Below are 23,194 nucleotides of genomic sequence, written 5' to 3'. Positions count from 1 at the left end.
GTATAATTGGACCAGACTTGCTTTTCATAAAATAACACCACACCCAGAAAGAGAACTGACACTCTTACTCACTTACAGCTAATAAGAGAAATTTGGATAATCTCTGATCGATGACATACCTTCTTCAATCTGAGGGTTGGAGACTCCCTCCTGAAAGGTGTAGCTTTTTCCTTGCCATAGCAGGTGAAGCGTTGTGACGTGGATTCTGTCACCCAAATTGAAAACCCAGGATAATGAAAAGGATGTACCACAAACCTAAAACAGAATCAAAGAAAAAAAATTAAACTGCATGCACTTACCTCAGGTGTGTTCATGTAAGACAAGGTAAACATGGTTATGCAAACTGAAGTGTGTTCCAGTGAGAGTACATGATGGTTGAACATGATTGAGATTTTTTTAATTTTTGTATATTTTCAATAGAAAGTTTTTATAAAGCATTTAATATCATTAAGAGAAATAACCTTATGATATTAAGCTAGGAGAAATCTTCAAAATTATGCAAACTCTCATTTGCATCTTGGGTTTGCATAACCTCCTGGTATTCTCCAAATCCCTTTCATGTTTGGCTGAGAAAAGGCTAATACATTAACACATTAAAAAAAGTTTTTTAATACTAAAATCTTATACATCCTTCCGAACACAGGGTAAAAATCACTTAGGACAATAAGGATGAGAGATCATCAAGTTAGAGTGTTGGCTGTTAATGATATGAACATGTATTATGCATCAGCATAGCCTGTACATGTAGGCTTAAATGTAGTACAGATGGTTTAATTGGAAGGTCTTTGATTTAAAATCTTTACTGAACTCACTTGAAGACTGATTTTTTTCCTTTGGCCTTATGTTAAACTCCTCTGCAATATATAGCATACAGGTTTACCAAAAAACATGTGGGAGTTTGAAAATTTATGTTCTGTGTTCACTTCATCAGTGGTTTCCACTGTTAAACCAATTAAAAGTTAAATTAAAACTTATCATGAAAATAATGTTGCATGCAAACATCTAGTACTTGAGTACTGTAGAATATTTCTACCGTACATATTATATATAAACAACCTTTCACATTTTCAGATCTGTGTGGTTTTCTGCCATTGAGTTATCTACCAATATATCAAACATAATTCCAGTAAAATTTCCTTTACAGTCTTAAATGTGACTGATACTTACTGGATCAACAAAGAAGACTCCATCAATTGCTGTTTCTTTGTCCTTTTCATGAGGAAGAACATAACCTCCACACTGAATCTGATGCCATGTGCCTCGCAAGATGTCTCCAACTGCTGGTTGCATGTAAGGATAATTAAGATAAAATCAAACTCATTTATGGTAACATTAAATGAACATTCATATTAATTCATGTACCTACCACCAGTACTGTTCACAAGATCATTGTTGTTCTGTGTTTCCCAAAGAAAAATGTAACGAAATCCAGACAGAAGAACAACTTTTTTGCCACAGTCTGAAATGTACAGCCGAGGGCTGGTTTGTCCTGAAACACAACAATGAGTGATAATAATGCATAAGATTTTGAGCAATGGTTATGAACATTGCAATCAAGATCTCTGGTCAAATATTGCCAGGGAGAAAATTAGAGAGTACTTATTAATTACAATGACTTTTTGAGATAACCACACAAGAAATACACAAAGAAAAAAAGACATGATCAGAATCAAATAATATATGCCAATTCTCTTAATAAAGAACTAATCTCTTTGTTACCCATAAAATTCCCTCAATCTTCGAGACTTAAAAAACATCTGCATTAAAATTTCTTTACAATATATCAATTACCCTGTAACTTCCCTGAGTGACCAAGACAAAATTTCTCTTTACAATATCATTCAATTAAATATCAAGCAGACAAGTAATGAGTATTAAGAAAAATATCAGTCAGGGAATTATTGTGTGTAACTGATCCATGACAAAATTCTCCAAAGTAACATCATAGAATTGTAGACATACAGTAAGAAGAATTTCTAAAGAGAACTACAGAAAGTGAAAGGGTTGAAGAAGGGAAATTATTTGAGTAGATTTTGTCATCATCAAAAATATTTAGGTTGTCTGTTCAAGAATAGGCATATATTATTGTTGTGTGCATTTGTATACAGTCTACAGTCTAAAAGCAAATCTAAAGGGAGTGGCAGAAGAGGGTTAACAAAGATTAAGATGATCTTGATCAGGTTGATAATTGACAGATATAACACCTCAGGAAGACACATTTTAATAGAAAGTGAAAAGACAAATAAGTGGGTATTTCTCTCCGCTCACTTGTTCCAGGCTGCACATTTCTTATCTTGTCCAACACAGCTGTCAACTTGACTGTTCCTAATTTTTTGTTCCAGATAAAGACTTTGCCTGAATTTAATGCTCCAGCCAAGAAAAAACCTGCAAAACAACAAATCAAGACAACAAGAAATATAATGTCGGTCAAAGCGCCCATTTTTTTTATAAACTTTGAACAGTAGTTGTATCACAATACATGTAGTGCAATAGTTTTTATTGACTCTCCTCCTAGGAGGGTATTCTAAGTTAATTCACAACACTTTTTATGGGACTTTCGCTGAGAGTACATTGAGAAGTTTACATGCACAATCTTTTTCAAAGAATTTTTTTGCAAGTGCCCCTAATTTTAGAATCAAGGCCACACTACAACACTGGGAGCTTTGTTCTCTACTCTTTGCAAAAAGTGCATGGGTTCTTTAGTGTCCCCTGGTAACCAGCACAGTGAAGATACATGAAGGAGACAGGCCAATGGCTTATTGAACTTATCCAAGAAGAATAGAAAATCTAACCATTTTCAGATGTCGAAGCAAAGGCAACATATTCTCCTCTGTTCTGAAGACCCTGACTTTTGTTGCAGTCTGGGGCAAGAAGAAGGTGAAAAATTACATCTAGTTTATACCTGATCCCCATCATAACTTTGTTCTTCTTGACACTCTGGGATGATCTATTTAAATTTCTTACCATTGGCTGAGATTCCGAAACCTTGCGCATCGTCCAGATAATTTTGTATCGCAGGAATTTTTTTCCTTGTTTTTCCTGAAGGCAAATACAGTTGACTGAGTCGGCGTGAGTCAAACAGGTACAGATCTCCAACATCCTGGAACAGACAGCAAAAAAAATTATCAGACTAGTTGCAGTTATATATCCAGACACTAAAGAGAAATGTTAATGGCTACTTTTGTTATTGTCTTCTCTTAAGTTTACAATGTGATTCGATCAATATCAATTTCGTAGTACTGAATTCTGCCCTGGCCGGTAAAAAATATATATTTATGAAAGGCATGGTTTTAGATTTAAACCAATCATTAAGAATGAATATGGTTTAATTTTTCTCTTAAATTTTTCTATGGTATGGAAAATTCTAACAGGAGTACAGCACAGTAGAACAGCGTCTGGATTATTTTCCATTCCAAACTCACCTTGCCAAGCCAAGACAAGGTCGGCCACGGTTTCTTTCTTTTGATCGTAGTCGAAGAAAGGACGTCGAGTTTCAGTAACATAATATGTGAAATCTATGGAGCATATTTTTTTTTTCGTGAACTATCCTTGCATTCAGCTAGGAGAATTTTTAACTGCTTGAACAACATTGAGCATTTTGTACACAAACATTTATGTTGTCCGCCATTTTTGTTAACTGACCATATTAATTACCAGCCTTCTTTCGTCCGCTCTTGTTTAATCAAATATTTGCAAAACCGAATGTTTGTGGGATACTGAGGAATTTACTCGGGGAAAATAGGTTATATTCAGAAAAACAAACCAGTGGAACAACGACGGTTGCAATTAAAGAAAATTCTGAGGAAAAATTCTATAAATAGAGACTACGAACGAGGAGAAGAATTTAAGCAGTGAGCTATTTTCGGAAACACATGAAAACTGGTAACTAAAAACATGGCGGGCGGCATCGCAGGTAATATGTTGTGAGATATTTCTGTGATTTCTTTTATAATTTGTGATGTTTATGGGCATGTTCGAAAGAACCTGCTTCATCTGTAAATATATTAAATTTCCTTTCTTTCGTTTCATGTCTTCCTCTTCCACATGAATGACAATTTAGCGTAAGTATGACATTTTGTTGAGATTGAGCTGCTTTCAATCGTGGCAGATTTATAATCTTTGTTTTATTTCCTGTTGATTTAAAGCATTCAGTGAAATTAAGAGCCGTAATTTGTCGTTATTTCCTTTTGATTTCAAACTCTCAGTGAAATTCAGAATCGAAATCTTTTCTCTTGCATGGTAGAATCATCGCTCTTTCTTTTTCCGCGGCAATTGGTGTACTACTCGTCGTTCTTGGGTGTGCTTTGGAAGAATACGGGTGAGTAAAGAGGTGTTGAAAGTTTCTAGAACATTACTTGTAAATTAAAAATATACAGTTTTGCTGTTTAATCGAACCCTTTTCATTGACTTGGGTCAAAGTGTTTGAATTACGCATCTTCCTTACAAATTGTCTTCCTCTCCTTGTAAGGATTGCTAGATATCGTTAACTATTATTTGTTTGTCCTTCATCATTGCAGGGTATGGTGGCCTTTGTTTGTGTGTAAGTAATCTCTTGAAATTATAAAGTAGAGCACGGTAGTTAAACTAGGGTGAAGGGACACACAATATCAGAACAGTACTAGTATCTGAACAGCTGCACACCAATGCTACCCTATTACCCAGGAGCAGTCAACTGATAGCATTTTGCAAAAATGAAAGAGAGGAAAATAATTAGACATGGTTTGATGCTACTCTGATTTAAAGATTTGCCAAACCTAAGGATCCTGTCACATAAGAACAATGAACCAATGCTATTTATTCTATTCCGCGCAATGACTGTGATCATAAGTATATTGGACAGACCAAGCATCAGTTTGGTACACATTTGAAAGAACATCAAAAAGTGGTCTTCTTTGCAAAAAAGAAAATTCAGCTTTGTTGGAGCACACATGCCCATCCAAACATACAATTGGGTGGGATGATTCTAAAATTATCACCACAAATTGACATTACCACCAATGCCTTTGTTTGGAAGCCAGGCATATCAACTTCACCCATGCTCCTTTTAATCATGATGATGGTGGCTTACTTCCAGACACCTATTTACACCTCTTCAGAGAAAAGGGCAGCTTATTAGTGAGTGTATAAAAGGACCTCTTGTTACAGCATTTAGATCACCCCTGATGAAGGTACTAGACAGTAGTGTAAAAATATTGGGTCTATGAATTGTAACTTCCTGGTTACATTCATTAAATTTTTAAACCAGAATAGTATCAAACTATGTCTGATTGTTCACCTGGTTGCCATGTGAACTTTAAAATAGAGAAACAAATAATCAAATTAACAGGAAGTGCTTGAAAATCCCAACTGGCAGGAGGCAGACCAAGGACTTAAACCCAGGACTACCAGATCACAATTACAGCACCCTAACCACCCTAACTGAAATTTCTTTTTAATTAAAGATGGGACAGTTAATTTTATTTTATTCATAATGAAATTACTGCTGTTCTCCTTGCAGTGTTTTTTTACGCCCTAGCCCCAATACCAACTGTCATTGCCAAAAGATTTTGTGAAGATTTTTCATCCAATGCTGCCAGGTAAGTAACTACACTATGAAAGCAAATAAACATATGGCGAAAGAAACACGACTGCTAATGAACCAAAAAATAGATACATTTTAAATGAATGAATAAATAAGGAGACATCATTTCAGCAGCAGAATGGATGACTGCATTTTACAGCCAATTAAATTTGTCATCTTTTTTGCAGTTAATTGGAGATAGTATTCAATACTCAGATTGCATTTGTTTGTCTTGCAATATGTAGCAGAAACCCATAGATAGGAACCTTTGTTAGTATTTTTTCAAATTAGCCTCCATAATTTCTTGATATGAATAATGTTTACTTTGAAATTAGGCTACTTATGTTCTTAATCAGGTTCTTAATTCTTGTTTACAAAAAAAAAAACAAACTAACAAACAAATAAACAACAAGTGTATTCTTGGATGTGGGTGTAATACAGTGCTTTATTGTTTTTTTAGAGGGCACGGTAACGAATCTTGCAATCTGATTGGTTCTTTACCCGGTCAGTATTTTCCTATCTCTGCCCACGGGCCACGGTAACGCTTTCGTGAGTCGCCGAGTACTTCCCAACTTTCGTTGTCATTTTTCATAAATATACCTCGTTTTCCGGCTGGGCAGTATTTTTAAGCAAACACGTCGGTCACTACCTCAAGCCGATAAATAACTTATGAATCCTCTCTTTTCTCTCTATCAAATCACTTTGGTTGACAGAAAAATATTGGTTTCAGAATGAATTTGTATAAACAATGGTGTCATTACGTTGGTTGACAAGCGGCCTAAAAACCGTCTGCAATTAATTTTAATCGTTAACAAAAAGTACCCAGATAGTTGAAAAGGTGAGGTATTTGGTTACAGTTAAACTGAACGATGGAACTTTCATTCATTTAATATCTGAAGTTTCTCGAGCAATTTGTTCATAGTGAAAGAGCGAGCGAAGTTTTAATTTAAGTTCTACAACAAATATACGCTCCTGGTGAGTCTTTCCAATTCCGTTCAATTTGGACATTTGTACCTTAAATTGCCCAACAGAAATTGAAGGAATTTTTTGAGAAAAGGCCGCATTACATTCCCTTGTGTCTCGTTGGAGTGTGCCGTTCAAATTTAGCTTTTTGTGAAGGAAAGATCAGAGTTAAACACGCCATTACAGCAAACAAACGAGCAAACTCTCACAACTTCAAAATAAAAAAATTGAATTTACGCACAATTACTTTCCTCGCCGTTTACTTAATGAACAGAGGTAAATCTTCGTACATGAATGAATGGTCGATGAGAGTGAATAATACTTTCCGTTAGATCATTAACTGATTTTGAAGAAAACATTGTCGTGACAGTCCTTGCAAAACTAGTTAGTTTTCAAATGTTCCTATGCTTTTTTTTTTCTTGGCGCTCTCTAATTGACAGGTGTCAGATTGTGACAGATACTTGTAAAAATAATGTTTCAAAGTTTGTTTGGAAGCCTTTTAAATCACCTTTATCGTTACGGAAATGAAAATGTTTCGCTGAGGCATCTCTCTTAAATTTGCATCACCTCTATTTTAACTACCATTTACTCACTCAAAAATTGTTCAGTTTATGGAAGATCTTGCCGTATTTTACGGCCATAAATCATTCGGGTTCTTTCGGAAAGAATTTCGTCAAGTTTAAAAACAATAAATATGTTATTTACCGGCTAAGGGTCGGTCCGTATGGTGAAAAACTGTGACCTCGGTCACAGTTTTTCACCATACGGACCTCCCAGCCGGCAAATAACATATATGTATGCCAGCCCTATAGTGCCTTGCTTGGTCAAGTTATTCACACAGTTGGGTATGTTGTGTGGCTACAGAGCTATTATCAGTACAATGTTATGGTCTTTTAACTCAGTCAGTATTCTGGGTAGTTTTTGTTACAGTTTTTGTATCGCGTGTGATTTACTGTTTTGTATTTTAAAAATGCTATTTTCTAAAAAAATGAGAACCAAGCTGTGTTGAGATCGTACCCTACAATGGTTCTTATGTGGAGGATGCTTAACTGAGAAATTTTAGCCTGACAGGTTCTCAAATTTTAGGTCTTTAAAAGTAGGTTCTTACTGTTTTGGAAATTATTTCAATATTTCACAGTTAAATTTTGTCATATCATTCAAGCTCTGTGATAGGAAAGATGGCTTAAGTTTCTACTCACAACAATGGGTCAAGACAAGCATAACCAAATAAAACACATGCAACTTGCACAGTCAAAATAGAGCAAGTCAAAATAGTACAAGAACAGACACAAACAACAACACTACATAAGTACTTTTGGGAACTAATGCCCCAGAAAACTTGCATAAACCAACTACTGAACCATCAGATTGATGAAAAGGTGTTTTACAAGAAGAAGGGGTTAATTTCTTGTGCCTTGAGAAGCAGAACACTGTCAAGCTCAAGAGGGTTGGGTGCATTTGAGGATGGAAATGAATTAAGGGTGATCAGTAACAAAAAACCTGGTTATCTGCAGAAACTGTGTAACTAGACCCACAACAGTACTAAGACTTGAATATGAAATCCTTCTTCACAATAATGAACACTACTTAAGTAATAGTGAAAATAAAGCCTGAAAAAATTCAGGCCTTTATGGGATTTGAACCCATGACCTTTGTGACACAGGTGCAGTGCTCTACCAACAGAGCTAACAAGCAATCAGGAGCTAGTCATCATGTTAATTCATAAGAAAACCTGTGAAATGATGAATCAATGACTGTAAATATGTGAAAATCATATATGAACTGCAGATTAAGAAATGAATATGAGGCAATCTTTGTAGTAATAAAGTTCAATGCTACTTAGGAAGTGTTTCACAGGTTTTGTGCAAACCAGCATTACGTCATGACCAGCTTCCAGTTGGCTTGTCAGCTCAGTTTTTAGAGCACTGCATGGGTATTGCAGATGGTATGGGTTCAAATCCTGTACAGGCCTGAATTTTTTCAGGCCTTATTTTTAACTACTGCGTAAATAGTGTTCATTGCTGTGAAGATTGCTTTCATATTCACTTCTTTATCCGCAGTTCACATATATGGTCTTCACACATTCACAGTCATTGAAGTACCAAGACAACCTCTTATTTGCATAGATCAGCTCATTTGGGCATGTCCTCCTATCAATCTGTTCTTGACTCTTGTAGGGGACCCTCACAGAAAAGAGTCGGAGAATGGTTGTTGTTGTTTGAGAAAATTCCTACTGCATATCAACTGTCTTTTTATATTATTTCAGTATTGTTAAAGAAATTGCAATGTTTTTCACTGCTGGAATTGTTGTCTCAGGGTTTGGTGAGTTCATTTTGTTGCTATAATTGTAAGTAATTTGTAAAAACCTGACTAAGTGGAACATACTTTTGACTTGAAAATAAAAAACATCTACATGTATTCAGTTCCATTTAGTTATTCAAGTAAAAAGGCTTATGAAAATTTTCTTTTGATATCTCTTCAGGTCTTCCAATAGTTCTTGCACATACTGAAATTGTGAGTAGAATTTTATAATACTGTATTCTAATTACAGTTGAACAGCTGTATTGCTCCTAGGCTGGGTAATGTCTGCAGTTAGTAGATTCAGCAACTCATTTAATTTGATTTTCAATGGTCCTCCTTGGTTTGATTCAAGTCATTGCCAAAGTAATTCAAAATACTGAAATTCATAACCTTAAGTGTGATTCTTCCAGACTGCTTTACCAACAGTCAGATCCCTAAAGCTCACTCACCTTTGGTTTACTGCATTGTCTAACCCCTTATGGAGTTTCAAAATAATGTGCTGTTGCTTTTGGGTAGCCTATTCCCCTTGCCAAAGCAGAAGAGACATGGAGTATTTCTACTCCCCCTGGATGGGATTTTAGTTCATCACAACTCCCCTTGCTAAGTTTAGCCTTGGCCCCCCCTCCCCTCCCACCCCATTTCTTTTTAGATCCACTATAGTGTCCCAATACCCAATTAATTTACCTTTTGCAGAGAGTTGAGGGTTTTAGAAATACCTTTATTTTTCCCAAAAACTAAACAAAGTTACACTGATCAGGGTTCTGCAGGACCCTTTCAATTCAAAGTTCTGGTTTTTTTGCTTATTAGAGTTTCTCTTCCATGTAGATAAAATGGGGAGCTATGGCATTGGTGTTCTCTGGAAATGTCTTCATCTTTGCAACAATTCTGATTTATTTTATTGTTTTCTCTGGTGAAGATGACTGGGGCTTTTGAAGAGACACCAGTTGTACTCTTCTCATTTTTTTTTAAGTGTATAAAGTATTGCAATTATCATTTTGTACAGAATGATTGAGGTTTGTGAACAATTTAACTTTTTGTGATAACATCAGAACCATATTCTGAGATGTTTCAGGCCCTCAAAAGGGAACTTCCAAATTAGAATTGGATGTACAGTTTTTGTTAAAATTGACAGAAGCAAGTGGGCTTCTGACGAGAGAATTAGAAGATTATTTAGTGTAACCTGGTTCTTTAAAGGGAGGAAAAGGGAAGACATTAAGTTTAAGTGACACCCACAAAATAAGCAATGGAGTCCCTGACAAAAAATGAATCATGTTGCCCTCCCAATTTTCTCATTAGGTCATGGGAGTGAAATTTCTGGGCACATATGCTATATATAATAAGTAATAGGTTTCCTTTGAAGTGGAAAAAGTGCTCAAATTATGCTAAATTTTAAAAGCTTACTTTTATGGGATTAACTGTAATGATTGTTTAATACTGTACCATTAAATGAAAGTTTTGAGGACAAATCTGTTTCAATTTGTTTTTTAATGCCAATTTCAACCCTGCAAAATACTATTTACACTTATTATGAACCTTATATGCAATCAATTACAATTAAGCAGAGTTAACAACATCAGCATTCCATAGTCGTCAAGGGTTTTTGCATATACGCGTGTTGGAATTCCATGTACTCTGCGTTTGAGGCGTTCTTGCTTGCGCTTTGAGCATGAACTTTAATCATTGTTTGGAGTGGCAGCTCATTGTACAGGCAATTTTCCCCACCCCTTCCCTCCCTCTTTCTACTGTTTATTCAGTGCAACAGGTGCCTGTTTCCCTTTTCTGCATGGGGGTTCATGACTGGGTTGCCAGGATTTGCCAGATATGGGAGCAGTCTCCATCTAGGAGCTGGCTGCCAGTGGGGGAAGCTCATGGATATCTCAGGCACCCAGCCTCCACCAAGCAATGCAGTTGTTAAATGGCTGTTTCCACGCATATTCCTAAACTGAACTCCCAAATGTGAATGACAACTAACTTCTCTCTGTAATGCATTTGCCATGCACCCAGAGGAGTAGCTGTTTTAGCTTTTCCTTTTCTTCTTCATTACCTCTTACATTTCTCTTCATCACCTCTCAAATCATCATTTCAGGTTGGCTGTTTACCTGTTCTTAGATGGATTGATGAGTGATTTTGTTTTCATTCCCACTTTCAATATATAATATACTGGTATATCTATCAATTTATTTTGAATAATTATTTAATTCACTCATTTATATATTGATAAATCTGTATCCACTGACATTTTTTACAATTTATTTGTTGCTCAGTTGGAGAACACGAACCATTGATTGTTATTCAATTTTGCAATTAACCTTTTAACTCCCAAGATTTAATTAGAAATTCTTATTACTGTCTGTTATACAATTTTATATAATGTTAGTTTGGAGAGTTTGGAATTGGATCAAACATCCATCCCCTAATTGCTATTTTTCTTTTTTCTCATTACTTGTCTGCTTGATATTGTACTGATAGTGTGAGGAGAAATTCTGTCTTGTTCATTAATGGGACTTAAAGGGTTAATGATTGTTTAACAGATGCTTTCACAGCTTCCACTATCCACCTCCATGAGTCCTGTTCAATTTTGATAGACATTGGCGACTAATTATTTCAAATGAGCCTGACATTAAACGACAGTTCCAAAAGTATGTGGCCTACTAGAAAGCGGAAAGTTGTAACATTTAGGAAGAACCATGAAACTCCAAGCGAAAAACAAAAAGTGATCCTGCTTTGTAAACACATTTTGAAAAGGTCACGCCACATTAATAGAACTGAAAATCAGAGACCAAAATTCAAAAGCGTAAAATGGCTGAGAACCAAAAACTAAAAAAGTAATAAAGATTACTGGAGACCAAAGAGAGGTTTTAGAAAAACCTAATACCATTTTGGCCGTAAAGGTACACTCCTAAGGTGTAAGCTAACCTTATCGGCGCCACCTAAGAATAATTTATTCTGTTTCAAAGATTTTCAAGCGTGTTTGTTGTCGATGACCCAGACGAAACTCGATCGTGTGTAATTCACGTGAAAAGGATCTGATTTTTGAACCTTTTTGAACCTTTGAACTGCACTCAAATGCGGTATCAGTAGCACATCACCTTGTTTCTTCTGTAGACATTTGTGATCACGAAGTAATATTGATCTGTTTTAAACATTTGGATCTAGTAGCACTGGGCGGGAGATGATCACTGCTGAAGAGCATGCACATTTCATGTAGCAGAATGGAGTTGCCAAAGTTATGAATACGTAGCAAGCAGACTTGACCACTGGGAAAACAGCGCAATACATACACTTTGCCGTATGTGGTGTGTCCGGAGCTGGAAAGTCTAGTTTTCTTAACAGCATACGAAGGTAAATACATCATTAAACCCACGCAGACCAAGGGCGCACTGAGCAGTATAATAGTAAAAAAAAATTAGTTTTGCGCAATAACACCAGCCTGTCCGATATTTTATTATTGTAGTTCCCTAAAAAGATAACACTGCTTTCAGTTCAGATGAGGTCAAATACAAGTGCATGTAACATAATCAATAAATAGCAACGGGCACCCAAATAGTGGTGTCTTTATTCCTAACTGAAGTTGCTAAGGCCAAATATAAGATTTTGTAGACTTGTAATTTGCAAATACATGTATTTTAACGTTTGTTCCTTCGATGTTTGTGCTAGACTTGATAACATTCGTGAAGATACCGCAGAGGTCGATGACGAAGAGAGCACTTAAGAACCGAAATGTTACGTGCATCCCAGCAACCCCAAAGTCAAGTTTTGGAACTTACCAGGGATAACAGAACAGCGGTGTTTAAGGGTGATCTGGAGAAGTACTTCAAACTTGAAATGTGGAGCTGGATACGTTCCATACCTACCTCAATAATCTTTGCCAAAGATCGATTCACCGCTGACGACTTAAAACTTGCAAAGATGATTCGATCAAATTGCAAGAAGTTTTCCTTCATTCGTGCAAGAATTGATCAAGATGTTGAGAATGCGAGGAGAAGCAGACAGCATTTATTTAATGAAGATGCCATTCTGGAGAAAATACGAAAGAACTGAGCAAAAACTTAATTGGAGGAAGCCTCCTCGCTGATGAGAAGGAAATATTTTTGATAAGCAGCCACTACCATTCGAAGTATGACTTTGGTATAATCTCCCAAACAATTACAGCTGTTTTGCCGAAGCGTCAACGAGAAGTTCATGCTCTGGCCTTCACTCAGAGATTGAATGCTGAAATAAACTTTGCGTTATTTCTGTTCAGTGTTAGTGCATCAGCTCTTGCTACATGTGTCTAAGTTGCCGGGGGAACCATCGCCGCTGATATCGTGCTGTTACGAAGAGAAATTTACTTTTAGAAGAAAAGCCACTTCGTCTTCCAGAAGAAAGGTTAGATAACTTTTCATTACTGAGTATCAACACCCAAAATAAAGTGAAGGCATTAAGCGCAATTTTTGGCTGTGCAGCGGGAATCGGCGCGCTTCAGTGCAGCCCATACTCCACTGGGCGCTGTCAGAAAAGAACACACCTCATCCCGTTTATTGGTGTAGCTGTCGCAAGCACCTTTTTCTTTCGGAGCAACATATTACTTTCTGCAAACACTGGAAGATATAGAAAAACTTGCTATTGAGATGCTGAGAATAACACCATTGAAAACCAAACCCAATCAACTTTCATTAAGAGAAAATAAAGCTCCTTTTACTTTCTCTTGTTTTCATTATTAACCTGACTTATAATATATGACTTCATTGCAAATTCTTGAAAACAAGGCCCAAGAAAAAGGCTAGGTACAGAGGGAATTGGCTGTTGATGCATTGTGAAATTACGTGGTAATGAAACCATTATGTTGGCGGAATGTCTGAGGAGTGTTATTGTAATAACGATTAAGCGAAAAAGGTCATTTTGGGTGTTGATGTTGTATTTCAAATAACAGAATTGTATGTTTATCAAGTTGTTTTTGATGACACGGTTACAATTTTTTCTCACATCAGAAATCGTTACTGAACTTTTTCAGTGAGCACCATTTGCTCCCAATCCTACAACCTAATATCGTCAGGAATGTAAGATTACATTAGTATCGATTTCAACACTACTATTCCGGAAACGTTTTAGCAAAATGTTGTTCATCGTGGTTTTATACATAAAGGAACGTTTAATCGTTTGTCTCACAATGTAAAAGTCAGGCCAATCAATCGTGTTTTGATCAAAACGTTGGATAGCTATACTACTGGTCTTCGTCAAGCGCCGAGGTCGAAAGTTTACGTGTCACTATTTATAGCAGCTTAGTTTGTTGTCGTTGGTGTGTTTTGGCACGCTGTGCATTTCGATCCTTTTTATTTTTCCAACCATAAGATATTGTTTCCTCGCTTGGATATCGATCGGCTTCTATTAGATTAACCTTATTAAGAAAGTCAACAGACTCGACGGTCTAACGTTATCAATCTTTTTCTTTAACCAGGGAAAGCAATTGACTGGAGGATAAAAAGTCAGCAAAATGACCAGAAATGATTACTACGTCTCACAAATATCCGAAAAATTACTGTCCGTTAGAATTAGTAACAAATAAAAGTAAGTTGAATACAGGGAATGAGGCGTTTAGAAGACGATTGTAAGAGAACAGAAGAATTCATATTGATATTTTTCTAGCAAAGCTGAATCAAGAGAAATGTGTAGTTTTCATAGGCAGCACATTGTTTCATTTTATGTTCGTTTTGCTACTTGCAGTGAAAGAAGACCCTGCATAAATCTTTATTTTATGTAAGAATTTTTTAAATAAAATTCCTGGAGCAAAATAATTTTGTCTCATTTTTTTCTTTTTTTGCCTTGTTATTCTCGGTGGAAATTTAACATTATCGAATTTTCTTGGATCTCCAAGAAACAAGAGATTTGTATACCTGAGAACTTGTTATTTGCTGTTATTTCTTGTTTCTAGCTTTTTGCAAAACAAAAAGTGAAGAAAAACCACTCTGGGTATGTGCCACTGGAACCTTAAACTGCAATTTGTTTTCCTGGTTTGGTTGAGACCTCAATTTCGACATTTTATCTCTGTCAAGTTTACACTACCAGATATGGTCTTGAAATGGGTTATACTGAGGAAAAGTCATCAACCAGCTAGGTCTCACCCAGCACAAGTTGCTTTTACGTCAAAAGATAATTTCAATACCCCTGCCACTTTTCTCTTATGCCGACATTTATTGATGTGATAAAAAAAAAATGGCTTTAATAAATTAACTTTACGTAATGCAAAACAATGCTTCAAGATCAGGGGTTGATTCCCTGCGAAATCAGTTTAGTAAGGCGTCTGATTTGCTGATGACATAACCACATGTCAAGTTACGTTAAGGTCGACAGCCCGGCAACAACTTGGCTCCTTTTTCCGCTAGTCGCTGTCTTGCTAGGAATAGCCCGCAGTGCAGGCGTCTCATTAGGAAGAGTTTACGTTAAGAAGCGGGCAATCTTTCATTCAACCGACAATGTTAAATTTGGAGATGGAGTCAACGGTGTGGGAGGGGGCGGGAAAAACCTTTACATTGATCTCCCTACCCCCTCCACTCTCCTTCTTTAAAAATTTCACTCTCTCTCTCTCTCTCTCTCCCCACCTTTCCTCTGTTATACAAGTCGAAGATAGCAGCTATAATTTTCACCAAGATAAATGTGACCACTCGCCACCAAAATTACGCCTACTCCATAGGTTATGTTGTGAATGGACATATAGAGCGCCTTCTTATATGAATGTTAATCTTTGAATGTATTTCACTGCAACCAAATCTCTTTAGGCCCTGAGGAAATGAGTCATGTTACAAAAATTCTAAAACATTTTTGTTGACTTCGAGCCAAACGATACTTGATCGCGTGGAATTCACATGAAATTAATTTGATCTCCCTCACAGACTTTGAACCTTTGGACTGCAACCAAATTCGTTATCAGTAGCACATCGACTTACTCCTCCTGTCGACATCTGTGATCACAAAATAATATCGCTTTGTTTTAAACATGGCTGAGTTTGGTAGCTGGGAGATGATCAACGCTGAAGAGCTTAAGCATTGCGTGGAGCAAAATGGAGTTTCCAGAGTTGCCGAATACGTATCGAGCAAACTTGACGATTGGAAAAACGTTGTAATACAATTTGCAGTATGTGGTGTTTCAGGAGCTGGAAAATCTTCTTTTATTAACCGCATACGAGGGTAAGTACATCGATGCACAAGGATTGATGACGCGCAGTACAGTAAAGAACAAGTCACTTTTGTTAAATATAAAAGAGCTTGTTATATATTTCATATTTTTTACGGGTCCCCCTGAGTACTTTTATTCAACAATAAAAGTGCCTCGACCTATCCTACTGCTGCCACGGCTGTTCATTTTATTACGCATCAGTCATTTTATTTTACAGTCCAATATGAATAACCTTCTAAATAATCAGGGATTGTGACCGTCGTCCCTCCCACTCAGTCAATACGCACATAACATCTAATGATACCTTTCCAGTCGAAATTAAGATCTCGTTTTCATCGATGTTTAAATTATAATGATATTAAACTAAGTGAGAAGAAAGGCATCTTGAAGACCAATACTTGATCAGGAATAAAACACAAACTGTGGGCGGTGCCTGATCAAGCGCCGTAGGCTCTGAAAAGTAGGGAAATATTTAACAATATTTTAACCCTATGATAGAGAGGAAGACATCCATCCTGATGCAGCAGAGGTCGGTGTTGAAGGTTGCACTAAAGAGCCGAAACGCTACGATCATCCCAACAACCCCAATATTAAGTTTTGGGACTTACCAGGGATGACAAATCCAATCTACGATGGTGATCTGGAGAAGTACTGCGAAAATGTGGCATTCGATAAGTACCATACCTACCTGATCTTTGTCAAACATCGATTAACCGCTAACGACTTAAAACTTGCAGAGAGGATTCGATCAACTGGTAAGAATTTTTTCTTCATTCGCGCAAAAATTGATCAAGACATTGAAAATGCAAGGAGAACCATGCAGCATTTATTTGATAAAGATGCCATATTGGATAAGATACGAAAGAACATTTCGCAAAATTTGCTTGAAAGAGGCCTGCTCAAAGATGTGAAAAAAATATTTTTTTAATAAGCAACCAACATCCTGCCGAGTATGAATTTGGTGAGTTGACCCAAGCAATTGTGGCTATATTGCCGCAACGACAACGTGAGAATTTCATTCTGACCATTAATGATGCCTTAACTTTGTCAAAAGATACCCTGAAGGGGAAGGTTGAAGTTCTTCAGAAGCGCATCAAGTATGTTGCCACCGCATCTGCTGTGGCTGCAGCTGTTCCAATTCCCGGGGTATCCATTGTAGCCGATATAGAGATGATAAAAAGTGAAATCAACTTTTACATAAGCCAGCTTGGTCTCCCACAAGAAGGGTCAAATAGATTTTCATTACTGAGTTTGAACACTCAAACTGAAGTAAAGGCATTGAGTACAGCGCTTGGTAGCGTCATGGAAATTGGAGGGCTTGTTGCAGCCTACTCTACCGAGAGTGTCGTCGAGGAGTTCTCTCGCTACATTCCGTTTATTGGCATAGCTATAGCCAGTCCCTTGTCGTGCGGCGCAACATATTATTTCCTTTCGAAATGGTTAGAACAACTGGAAGAAATCGCACTTAAAGTATTGGAAGAAACATGGCATAACGTTCGATCCCACTAACTTTCATGTACGATCTGTATCATGGTTTTCTTTACTGTGCACCGCAATCACAAGCCGAAGGCTGGAAATCGACGAACTTTAAGTGCTCTTACCCTAGTGTTCATGTTATTGATGTAAGAAAAAACATTTTTCTCACAGATATCCTAATATCTTAGTCTGAGAAGGATTAATTCAGCAAGAAAGGAAGCCTGTTTTGCTGTATTTGAAGGAATAGAAGAGTTAGTTTATAACTGTCGGGTTATATTAAATGACACGGTTATGTTATTAGAGGATGTAGTAACTCCCACATTGGCTCACAGTCATAGGATCTGTTATAGTTTGTTGGAATAACAAAGAGGATACTTCTATTCCGGAAATAATTTAAACGTCCTAGGAAAGTCAATCCTTTTCTTTCACCGGAAAGTAAATTGACTGAAGGGTTAAAATTAACAAAAAAGTTGCTTGTAAAGATTAAAACATCACACGAATAGTTAAAAAATTAATGCATGTCAAAATAAGGAAAAAACCTACGATAAATTTTAGGAATAAGACAGTTAAAACTGGATAACAAGACAACATAAGTGTGTCATTCAGAATTTTCAAGCAACACAGAATTAAAAGGAATTTGTTCATGGATAGTGCATTGTCCGTTTCATATGATATTACTTTTGCTACTAGCAGTGAAAGAAGCCTACAAATTGAAATCAAGTAATATTTCGGGGAAAATGTTTCAAATAATTGTTTGTCCCTTTATTTACTTAGTTACCCTTAGTGGAAATTTCAACGTGAACATATTTTCGTGGATCTCTGAATGAAACAAATTCCCTCTTGAATGAATTTGATCCTTTTCTCATTCTATATAGCTATTGATTTGTTCCAAGAAAACGAAAGTTTTTTCATAAGTGACACTTTGTTAACACTCCTGTTTCTCGCTTTTTGTCACTGTACTGTGCATGAGAATGAAAACGAATTTGACGGCATTAAAAATTCTCGAAGAGTAGAAATGGAGAATAGACCACAAGCAGTCCCTTCTTTTCAGCGAAATCCGTTGCGCGAGTCAAACTAATTGATAAAAAAAATTTAAAAAAAAAGAGAAAAATTGATGTTAGCACACCGAGCGAAACTAGCCCTTGGAGCGAGGCGAAAGAAAACTTGTTCTACCCGAAAAGTGCAAATATCATTTGCCTGTGTCTCGTGCTTTACTCTTGTTCTTTAAATATGCCGCGTGCCTAAATAACTCAACAAAGTGCTCAGCGGGTTTTTTATTTCATTAAATTGTTCAGATCAAAGTGAGTATGACTTTGTCTTATTCGTCACACTAAACATATATTACTTTCTCGTCAAAAGAGAATGTTGATAGTCTTGCCATTTTATCCTTATGCCGGCATTTTTGAGGGTTATTAAAACGTATTGGCTTTGAAAAATCAACTTCACGTAATGAAAAACAATGGCTTCAAGATTAGGGGTTGATTCTCCGGCGCAATCTTCATTATCTAAGGCGTCTGATTTGTTGATGATGAAACCGCAACATCAAGCTTAAGATTGGCCTCGGTCTCGTTTCTTTTAGTCGCTGTCTTTCTGTTTATTAAAGCTGTAATATTTATTGCCCCACTCCTCCCCTCTCCTTCTTTTTGACTCCTCTTGGTACAAATGTCTCTCTCTCTTCCAAGCTTTCCGCTGCTATAACAATCGAAGATGGCACCTATAATTTTCACCAAGATAAATGTGACCACTCGCCGCCGAAATTACGCCCGCTCCACATGCTATGTGAATGGACTTATAAAGCGCCCTTCACATTTGAATGTTAATCTTTGAATGTATTTCACTGAAAGCTAATCTCTTCAGGCCCAGAAGACAAGATTCATATCATAAAAAGTTTGAAGCATTTTTGCTGTCTTCTAGCCTAACAACACTCTCGCTCGCGTGGAAATCACGTGATGTGAATTTGATCTCCCCATAGACTTTGAACCTTTGGACAGCAAACAAATACGTTATTAGTGGCACATCGACTTGTTCCTCATGTAGACATCTTTGAGCGCAGAATAATATCGCTTTGTTTTAACATGGCTGAGTTTGCTGGTTGTGAGATGATCAACGCTAAAGAGCTTCAGGATTACGTGGAGAAAAATGGAGTGTCAAGAGTTGGCGAATACATATCGAGCAAACTTAACGATTGGCAAAACGTCGTAGTACACTTTGCAGTATGTGGTGCTTCGGGAGCTGGAAAATCTACCTTCATTAACCGCATACGAGGGTAAGTACATCGATGCAAAAGGATTGAGGACGTGCTGAGCACATAACAGTAAAGAATAAGTTACTTTTCTTAAATTAAAAGAGCTTGTTTTATATCACATATTTTTACAGGTCCCCCTAAGTACTTTTTTGCAATAATTAGAGTGTCTCGACCTATCCCACTCCTACCACAGCTGTTCATTTTATTGCGCCTCATCAGTCATTATATTGTTACTGTCCATAATGAATGACTTTCTAAATAACTAAGGATCAATAGGTGCACACAATTAGAGATAATTTTGCCGTCGGAGTAAATATGTCGTTTTCATTGATGTTTTGATTATCACGATATTAAATTGAACGAGAAGAAAGCCTTCTCGTCTACTAGGACTTGATCAGGAATAAAACACAAACTGGCGGCGGTGCCTGATCAAGAGCCGTAGGCCCTGGAAACTAAGGAATTATTTAACAATATTTCGACTTTAGTTCCTTCGTTGTTTATGATAGACTGGAAGACTTTGATGAAGATGCAGCAGATGTCGATGTTATTGAGTGCACTCAAGAGCCGAAATGCTACCATTATCTCAGCAACCCAAATATTAAGTTTTGGGACTTACCAGGGATATCAAGTCCAAAGTACAATGATGATCTGGAGAAGTACTGCAAAAATGTGCCATTGGATAAGTACCATACCTACCTGATCTTCGCCAAAGATCGATTCCATGCTGGCGACTTGAAACTTGCAATGAGGATTCGGTCAACTGGTAAGAAGTTTTTCTACGTTCGCGCAAGAATTGATCAAGATGTTGAAAACGCGAAGAGAATCAGCGACGAGGATGAAAATGCGGAGAGAAGCGGAGAGCCTTTATTCGATAAAGATGCCGTACTGGATAGGATACGAAAGAACCTTTCACAAAACTTTATTGAAAGAGACTTGCTCCAAGATGAGAAAGAAATTTTTTTGATAAGCAACCACTTTCTTGATGATTATCAATTTGGTGAGCTGACCGAAGCAATTTTAGCCATATTGCCGCAACGGCAACGAGAGAGTCTTATTCTGACTTTCGATAATGCCAAAATGTTGTCAAAAAATACCCTAAAGAAGAAGGTTGAAGTTCTTAAAAAGCGCATCAAGGGTGTTGCTACCGCATCTGCTGTGGCTGCTGCTGTTCCAATTCCCGGGGTATCCATTGCGGCCGATATTTGGTTGATAAAACGTGAAACTGATCTTTACATAAGCCAGCTTGGTCTCCCAAAAGAAGGGTCAAACGAATTTTCATTGCTGAGTTTCGAAACCCAAACTAAAGTAAAGGCATTGAGTGTGGCGCTGGACAGTGCCATGAAAATTGGCGGGCTTGTTGCAGCCTACGCTACCCAGAGTGTCCTGGAGGAGTTCACTCGCTACATTCCGTTTATTGGCATAGCTATAGCCAGTCCCATGTCGTACGGCGCAACATACTACTTTCTTTCGGAATGGTTAGGACGAATGGAAGTTATTGCACTTGATGTGTTGACACAAACATTGCGAAATGTTCGATCTCATAAACTTTGATGTCTGATCTGTACCACGGCTGGAAATTGACTAACTTTGAGTGCACTTACCTAAGTGTTGTTATTATTTTTGTAAGAAAAAACATATTTCTCACAGATATTTAGTAGTAACTCTATAGTAGAAACAATTGGCATACTTAAGAGTACTTCAGTCTTTTTTTGAACTGGCCTGGAGGCTGGCTACAAAGCTGAATTTTTCCCAAACAGCGCATGCTCTCATTGACTATATTGGGGTCTCATAAAATCTGACATGAAAAGTGCTAAACTGCAAAATATATTATAGCAGAGAGTAAAACTTCAGTTTTACCCGTAAATGTTGAACGACGACGTTCGACCGCCGTTGCTCGTAAACGGAGGGGAACTAAGGATGGCGTGAAATTTTAGCAATGTATTATTTTACGCTCTTAGGGGCTTACATGAAATTTGCAAATCAGATAATGTTTCGAATAATATTCCATTTACATTCTCTAATATCTTAGTCTGAGAAGGATTACTTCAACGGGAAAAAAGGAAAATAGCCGGTTTTGTAGTTGTATTTTAATGAGTAGAATAGCTAATTAGAGCCTGTAAAGTAGCTTGAAATGATTAGTGCATCACACGAATAATAAAAAAATTAATGCACGTCAAAATTAGGGAAAAACCTAAGATAACGTAAGGAATGAGATACTTAAAACCGGATTACAAGACAACGTAAGTGTGTACATTGAGAATTTTCGAGCAACGCAAAATTAAAAGGAATTTGTTCATGGACAGTGCACAGTCGGTTTCACGTAATGTTAGTTTTGCTATTATCAGTGATAGACGCCTATGAAGTATTATGTTATGTAAGAAATTTTGTGAGTGTAAGAAATTGAAATCAAGTAATATTTCGGTGGAAATGTTCCAAATAATTGTTTGTCTGTTGTACCGAGTTATTCTTGGTAGAAATTTCAACGTGAATTTTCTTAGACTTCTTAATGAAATAAATTTGCTCTTGAATGAATTTGATCCTTTACTCATTCTTTATAGCTATCGATTTGTTCCTAGGAAACGAAAGTTTTTTTAATAACTGACACCTTGTTGAGGAAACGTAAAGTTTTTTATAACTGACACCTTGTTGAGGAAACGAAAAGTTTTTTATAACTGACACCTTGTTGACGGACACGAAAAGTTTTTTTTATAACTGACACCTTGTTGACGGACACGAAAGTTTATTTATAACTGACACCTTGTTGACGGAACGAAAAATCGGAGAAAAAAAAAAAAGAAGAAAATTGATGGTAGCACACCAAACGAAACTAGCCCTTGGAGCGAGGCGCAAGAAAACTTGTTCCACTCGAAAAGTGCAAGAACAAAGTGCATAAGTGTAGATCGCAACGGCTTACTTTCTTTTTCGTTTATTGTTCTTGTGCAAGAGTGCTAATTGTAGTAAAATTTTGTGTGCGCTTTCTTTGTGTCATTGTGTAACGTTGCGTAATGTAGCGCGTATTTAACCGTGTTGTTCATCGTAGTTTGGGGCAGTTTGGCGGTGTAGTTTTGTCGAGTGTGGTTTGGTATATTTGTTCTATTCGCTTCATGCTGTTTGTTCGCCACTAGGCAGGATCTTTAACATCGCAGCACATGTAAGTTTTGTATCATGTAGTTTTCTTCGTTGTTCTCGTTGTGGCTTTCCTTGTGTATTTAGTCTAGTTTATATTGTAATAGTTTTCGTTCGCTGTTTTATTTGCAGTTTTAACCGTACCGTGTACCGTTCGCGTTTAAAGATTGTTAGAATTAGTTAATATAAATCGCCAGTGGCAGTTACACACTTGCCTGTGGCTCGTGCTTTACTCATGTTCTTTAAATATAGCGCCTGCTCAAATAACTCAAAAATATTATCGGCGGGTTTTTCATTTCCTTTAAACTGTTCAGATCAAAGAGTATGACTTGGTCTTACCGGTCACATTAAACATGCATTACCCTCTCGT

At 37.0% G+C, this 23,194-nt stretch overlaps 5 protein-coding genes across 5 annotated transcripts in view; 4 read left to right on the top strand and 1 right to left on the bottom strand.

Moving 5' to 3' along the window:
* Window positions 1-3,673, bottom strand: part of LOC113684360 (uncharacterized) — a 31,357-nt gene extending 27,684 nt beyond the window's left edge. The window contains exons 1-6 of the mRNA XM_089188007.1: window positions 3,423-3,673; window positions 2,965-3,100; window positions 2,269-2,385; window positions 1,367-1,489; window positions 1,168-1,280; window positions 120-255 (exon numbers count right to left, since the gene is read on the bottom strand). Coding sequence (XP_089044133.1) covers window positions 120-255; window positions 1,168-1,280; window positions 1,367-1,489; window positions 2,269-2,385; window positions 2,965-3,100; window positions 3,423-3,503 — 706 coding nt within the window. The 5' untranslated portion in view covers window positions 3,504-3,673. The remainder of the gene's footprint in view (window positions 1-119; window positions 256-1,167; window positions 1,281-1,366; window positions 1,490-2,268; window positions 2,386-2,964; window positions 3,101-3,422) is intronic.
* A 337-nt stretch (window positions 3,674-4,010) lies between these two features.
* On the top strand, window positions 4,011-10,290 carry LOC113684362 (leptin receptor gene-related protein). The gene is made up of 7 exons (XM_027201715.2): window positions 4,011-4,061; window positions 4,244-4,318; window positions 4,518-4,540; window positions 5,498-5,576; window positions 8,790-8,845; window positions 9,006-9,037; window positions 9,650-10,290. The coding sequence occupies exons 1-7, from the start codon at window positions 4,045-4,047 to the stop codon at window positions 9,755-9,757; spliced, it is 390 nt and encodes a 129-aa protein (XP_027057516.2). The 5' UTR covers window positions 4,011-4,044; the 3' UTR covers window positions 9,758-10,290.
* On the top strand, window positions 9,829-13,785 carry LOC149037715 (interferon-gamma-inducible GTPase 10-like). Its single transcript, XM_089186377.1, has 3 exons — window positions 9,829-9,837; window positions 12,066-12,166; window positions 12,520-13,785. Exons 1-3 carry the CDS (start codon window positions 9,829-9,831, stop codon window positions 12,863-12,865), a joined length of 456 nt encoding a protein of 151 aa, XP_089042503.1. The 3' UTR covers window positions 12,866-13,785.
* Window positions 13,786-15,681: 1,896 nt separating this feature from the next.
* Window positions 15,682-17,618, top strand: LOC149037714 (interferon-inducible GTPase 5-like). Its single transcript, XM_089188006.1, has 3 exons — window positions 15,682-15,988; window positions 16,476-16,732; window positions 17,032-17,618. Exons 1-3 carry the CDS (start codon window positions 15,798-15,800, stop codon window positions 17,484-17,486), a joined length of 903 nt encoding a protein of 300 aa, XP_089044132.1. The 5' UTR covers window positions 15,682-15,797; the 3' UTR covers window positions 17,487-17,618.
* Window positions 17,619-19,443: 1,825 nt separating this feature from the next.
* LOC149037713 (T-cell-specific guanine nucleotide triphosphate-binding protein 2-like) lies at window positions 19,444-22,132 on the top strand. The gene is made up of 2 exons (XM_089188005.1): window positions 19,444-19,719; window positions 20,205-22,132. Exons 1-2 carry the CDS (start codon window positions 19,529-19,531, stop codon window positions 21,247-21,249), a joined length of 1,236 nt encoding a protein of 411 aa, XP_089044131.1. The 5' UTR covers window positions 19,444-19,528; the 3' UTR covers window positions 21,250-22,132.
* Window positions 22,133-23,194: the final 1,062 nt, after the last annotated feature.

Source organism: Pocillopora damicornis, chromosome 11 (assembly GCF_964200805.1).
Source record: "Pocillopora damicornis chromosome 11, jaPocDami1.2, whole genome shotgun sequence".
Classification (NCBI taxonomy): Eukaryota; Metazoa; Cnidaria; class Anthozoa; order Scleractinia; family Pocilloporidae; genus Pocillopora; species Pocillopora damicornis.
The sequence above is the reverse complement of the archived record's forward strand: the minus strand, read 5'-3'. Positions and strand labels throughout refer to the sequence as shown.

Bases quoted from the DNA above. Each gene is read 5' to 3' on its own strand.
- LOC113684362 (XM_027201715.2), top strand. The intron at 4,319-4,517 runs GTGAGTAAAGAG...TCATCATTGCAG, and splicing joins TGTGCTTTGGAAGAATACGG to GGTATGGTGGCCTTTGTTTG. The intron at 9,038-9,649 runs GTGAGTAGAATT...TCTTCCATGTAG, and splicing joins TTCTTGCACATACTGAAATT to ATAAAATGGGGAGCTATGGC.
- LOC149037715 (XM_089186377.1), top strand. The intron at 12,167-12,519 runs GTAAATACATCA...CAGAGGTCGATG, and splicing joins TTTCTTAACAGCATACGAAG to ACGAAGAGAGCACTTAAGAA.
- LOC149037713 (XM_089188005.1), top strand. From the start codon at position 19,529: ATGGCTGAGTTTGCTGGTTGTGAGATGATCAACGCTAAAGAGCTTCAG. The intron at 19,720-20,204 runs GTAAGTACATCG...TGTTTATGATAG, and splicing joins TTCATTAACCGCATACGAGG to ACTGGAAGACTTTGATGAAG.
- LOC149037714 (XM_089188006.1), top strand. From the start codon at position 15,798: ATGGCTGAGTTTGGTAGCTGGGAGATGATCAACGCTGAAGAGCTTAAG. The intron at 15,989-16,475 runs GTAAGTACATCG...ACCCTATGATAG, and splicing joins TTTATTAACCGCATACGAGG to AGAGGAAGACATCCATCCTG. The intron at 16,733-17,031 runs GTAAGAATTTTT...CTTTGTCAAAAG, and splicing joins AGAGAGGATTCGATCAACTG to ATACCCTGAAGGGGAAGGTT.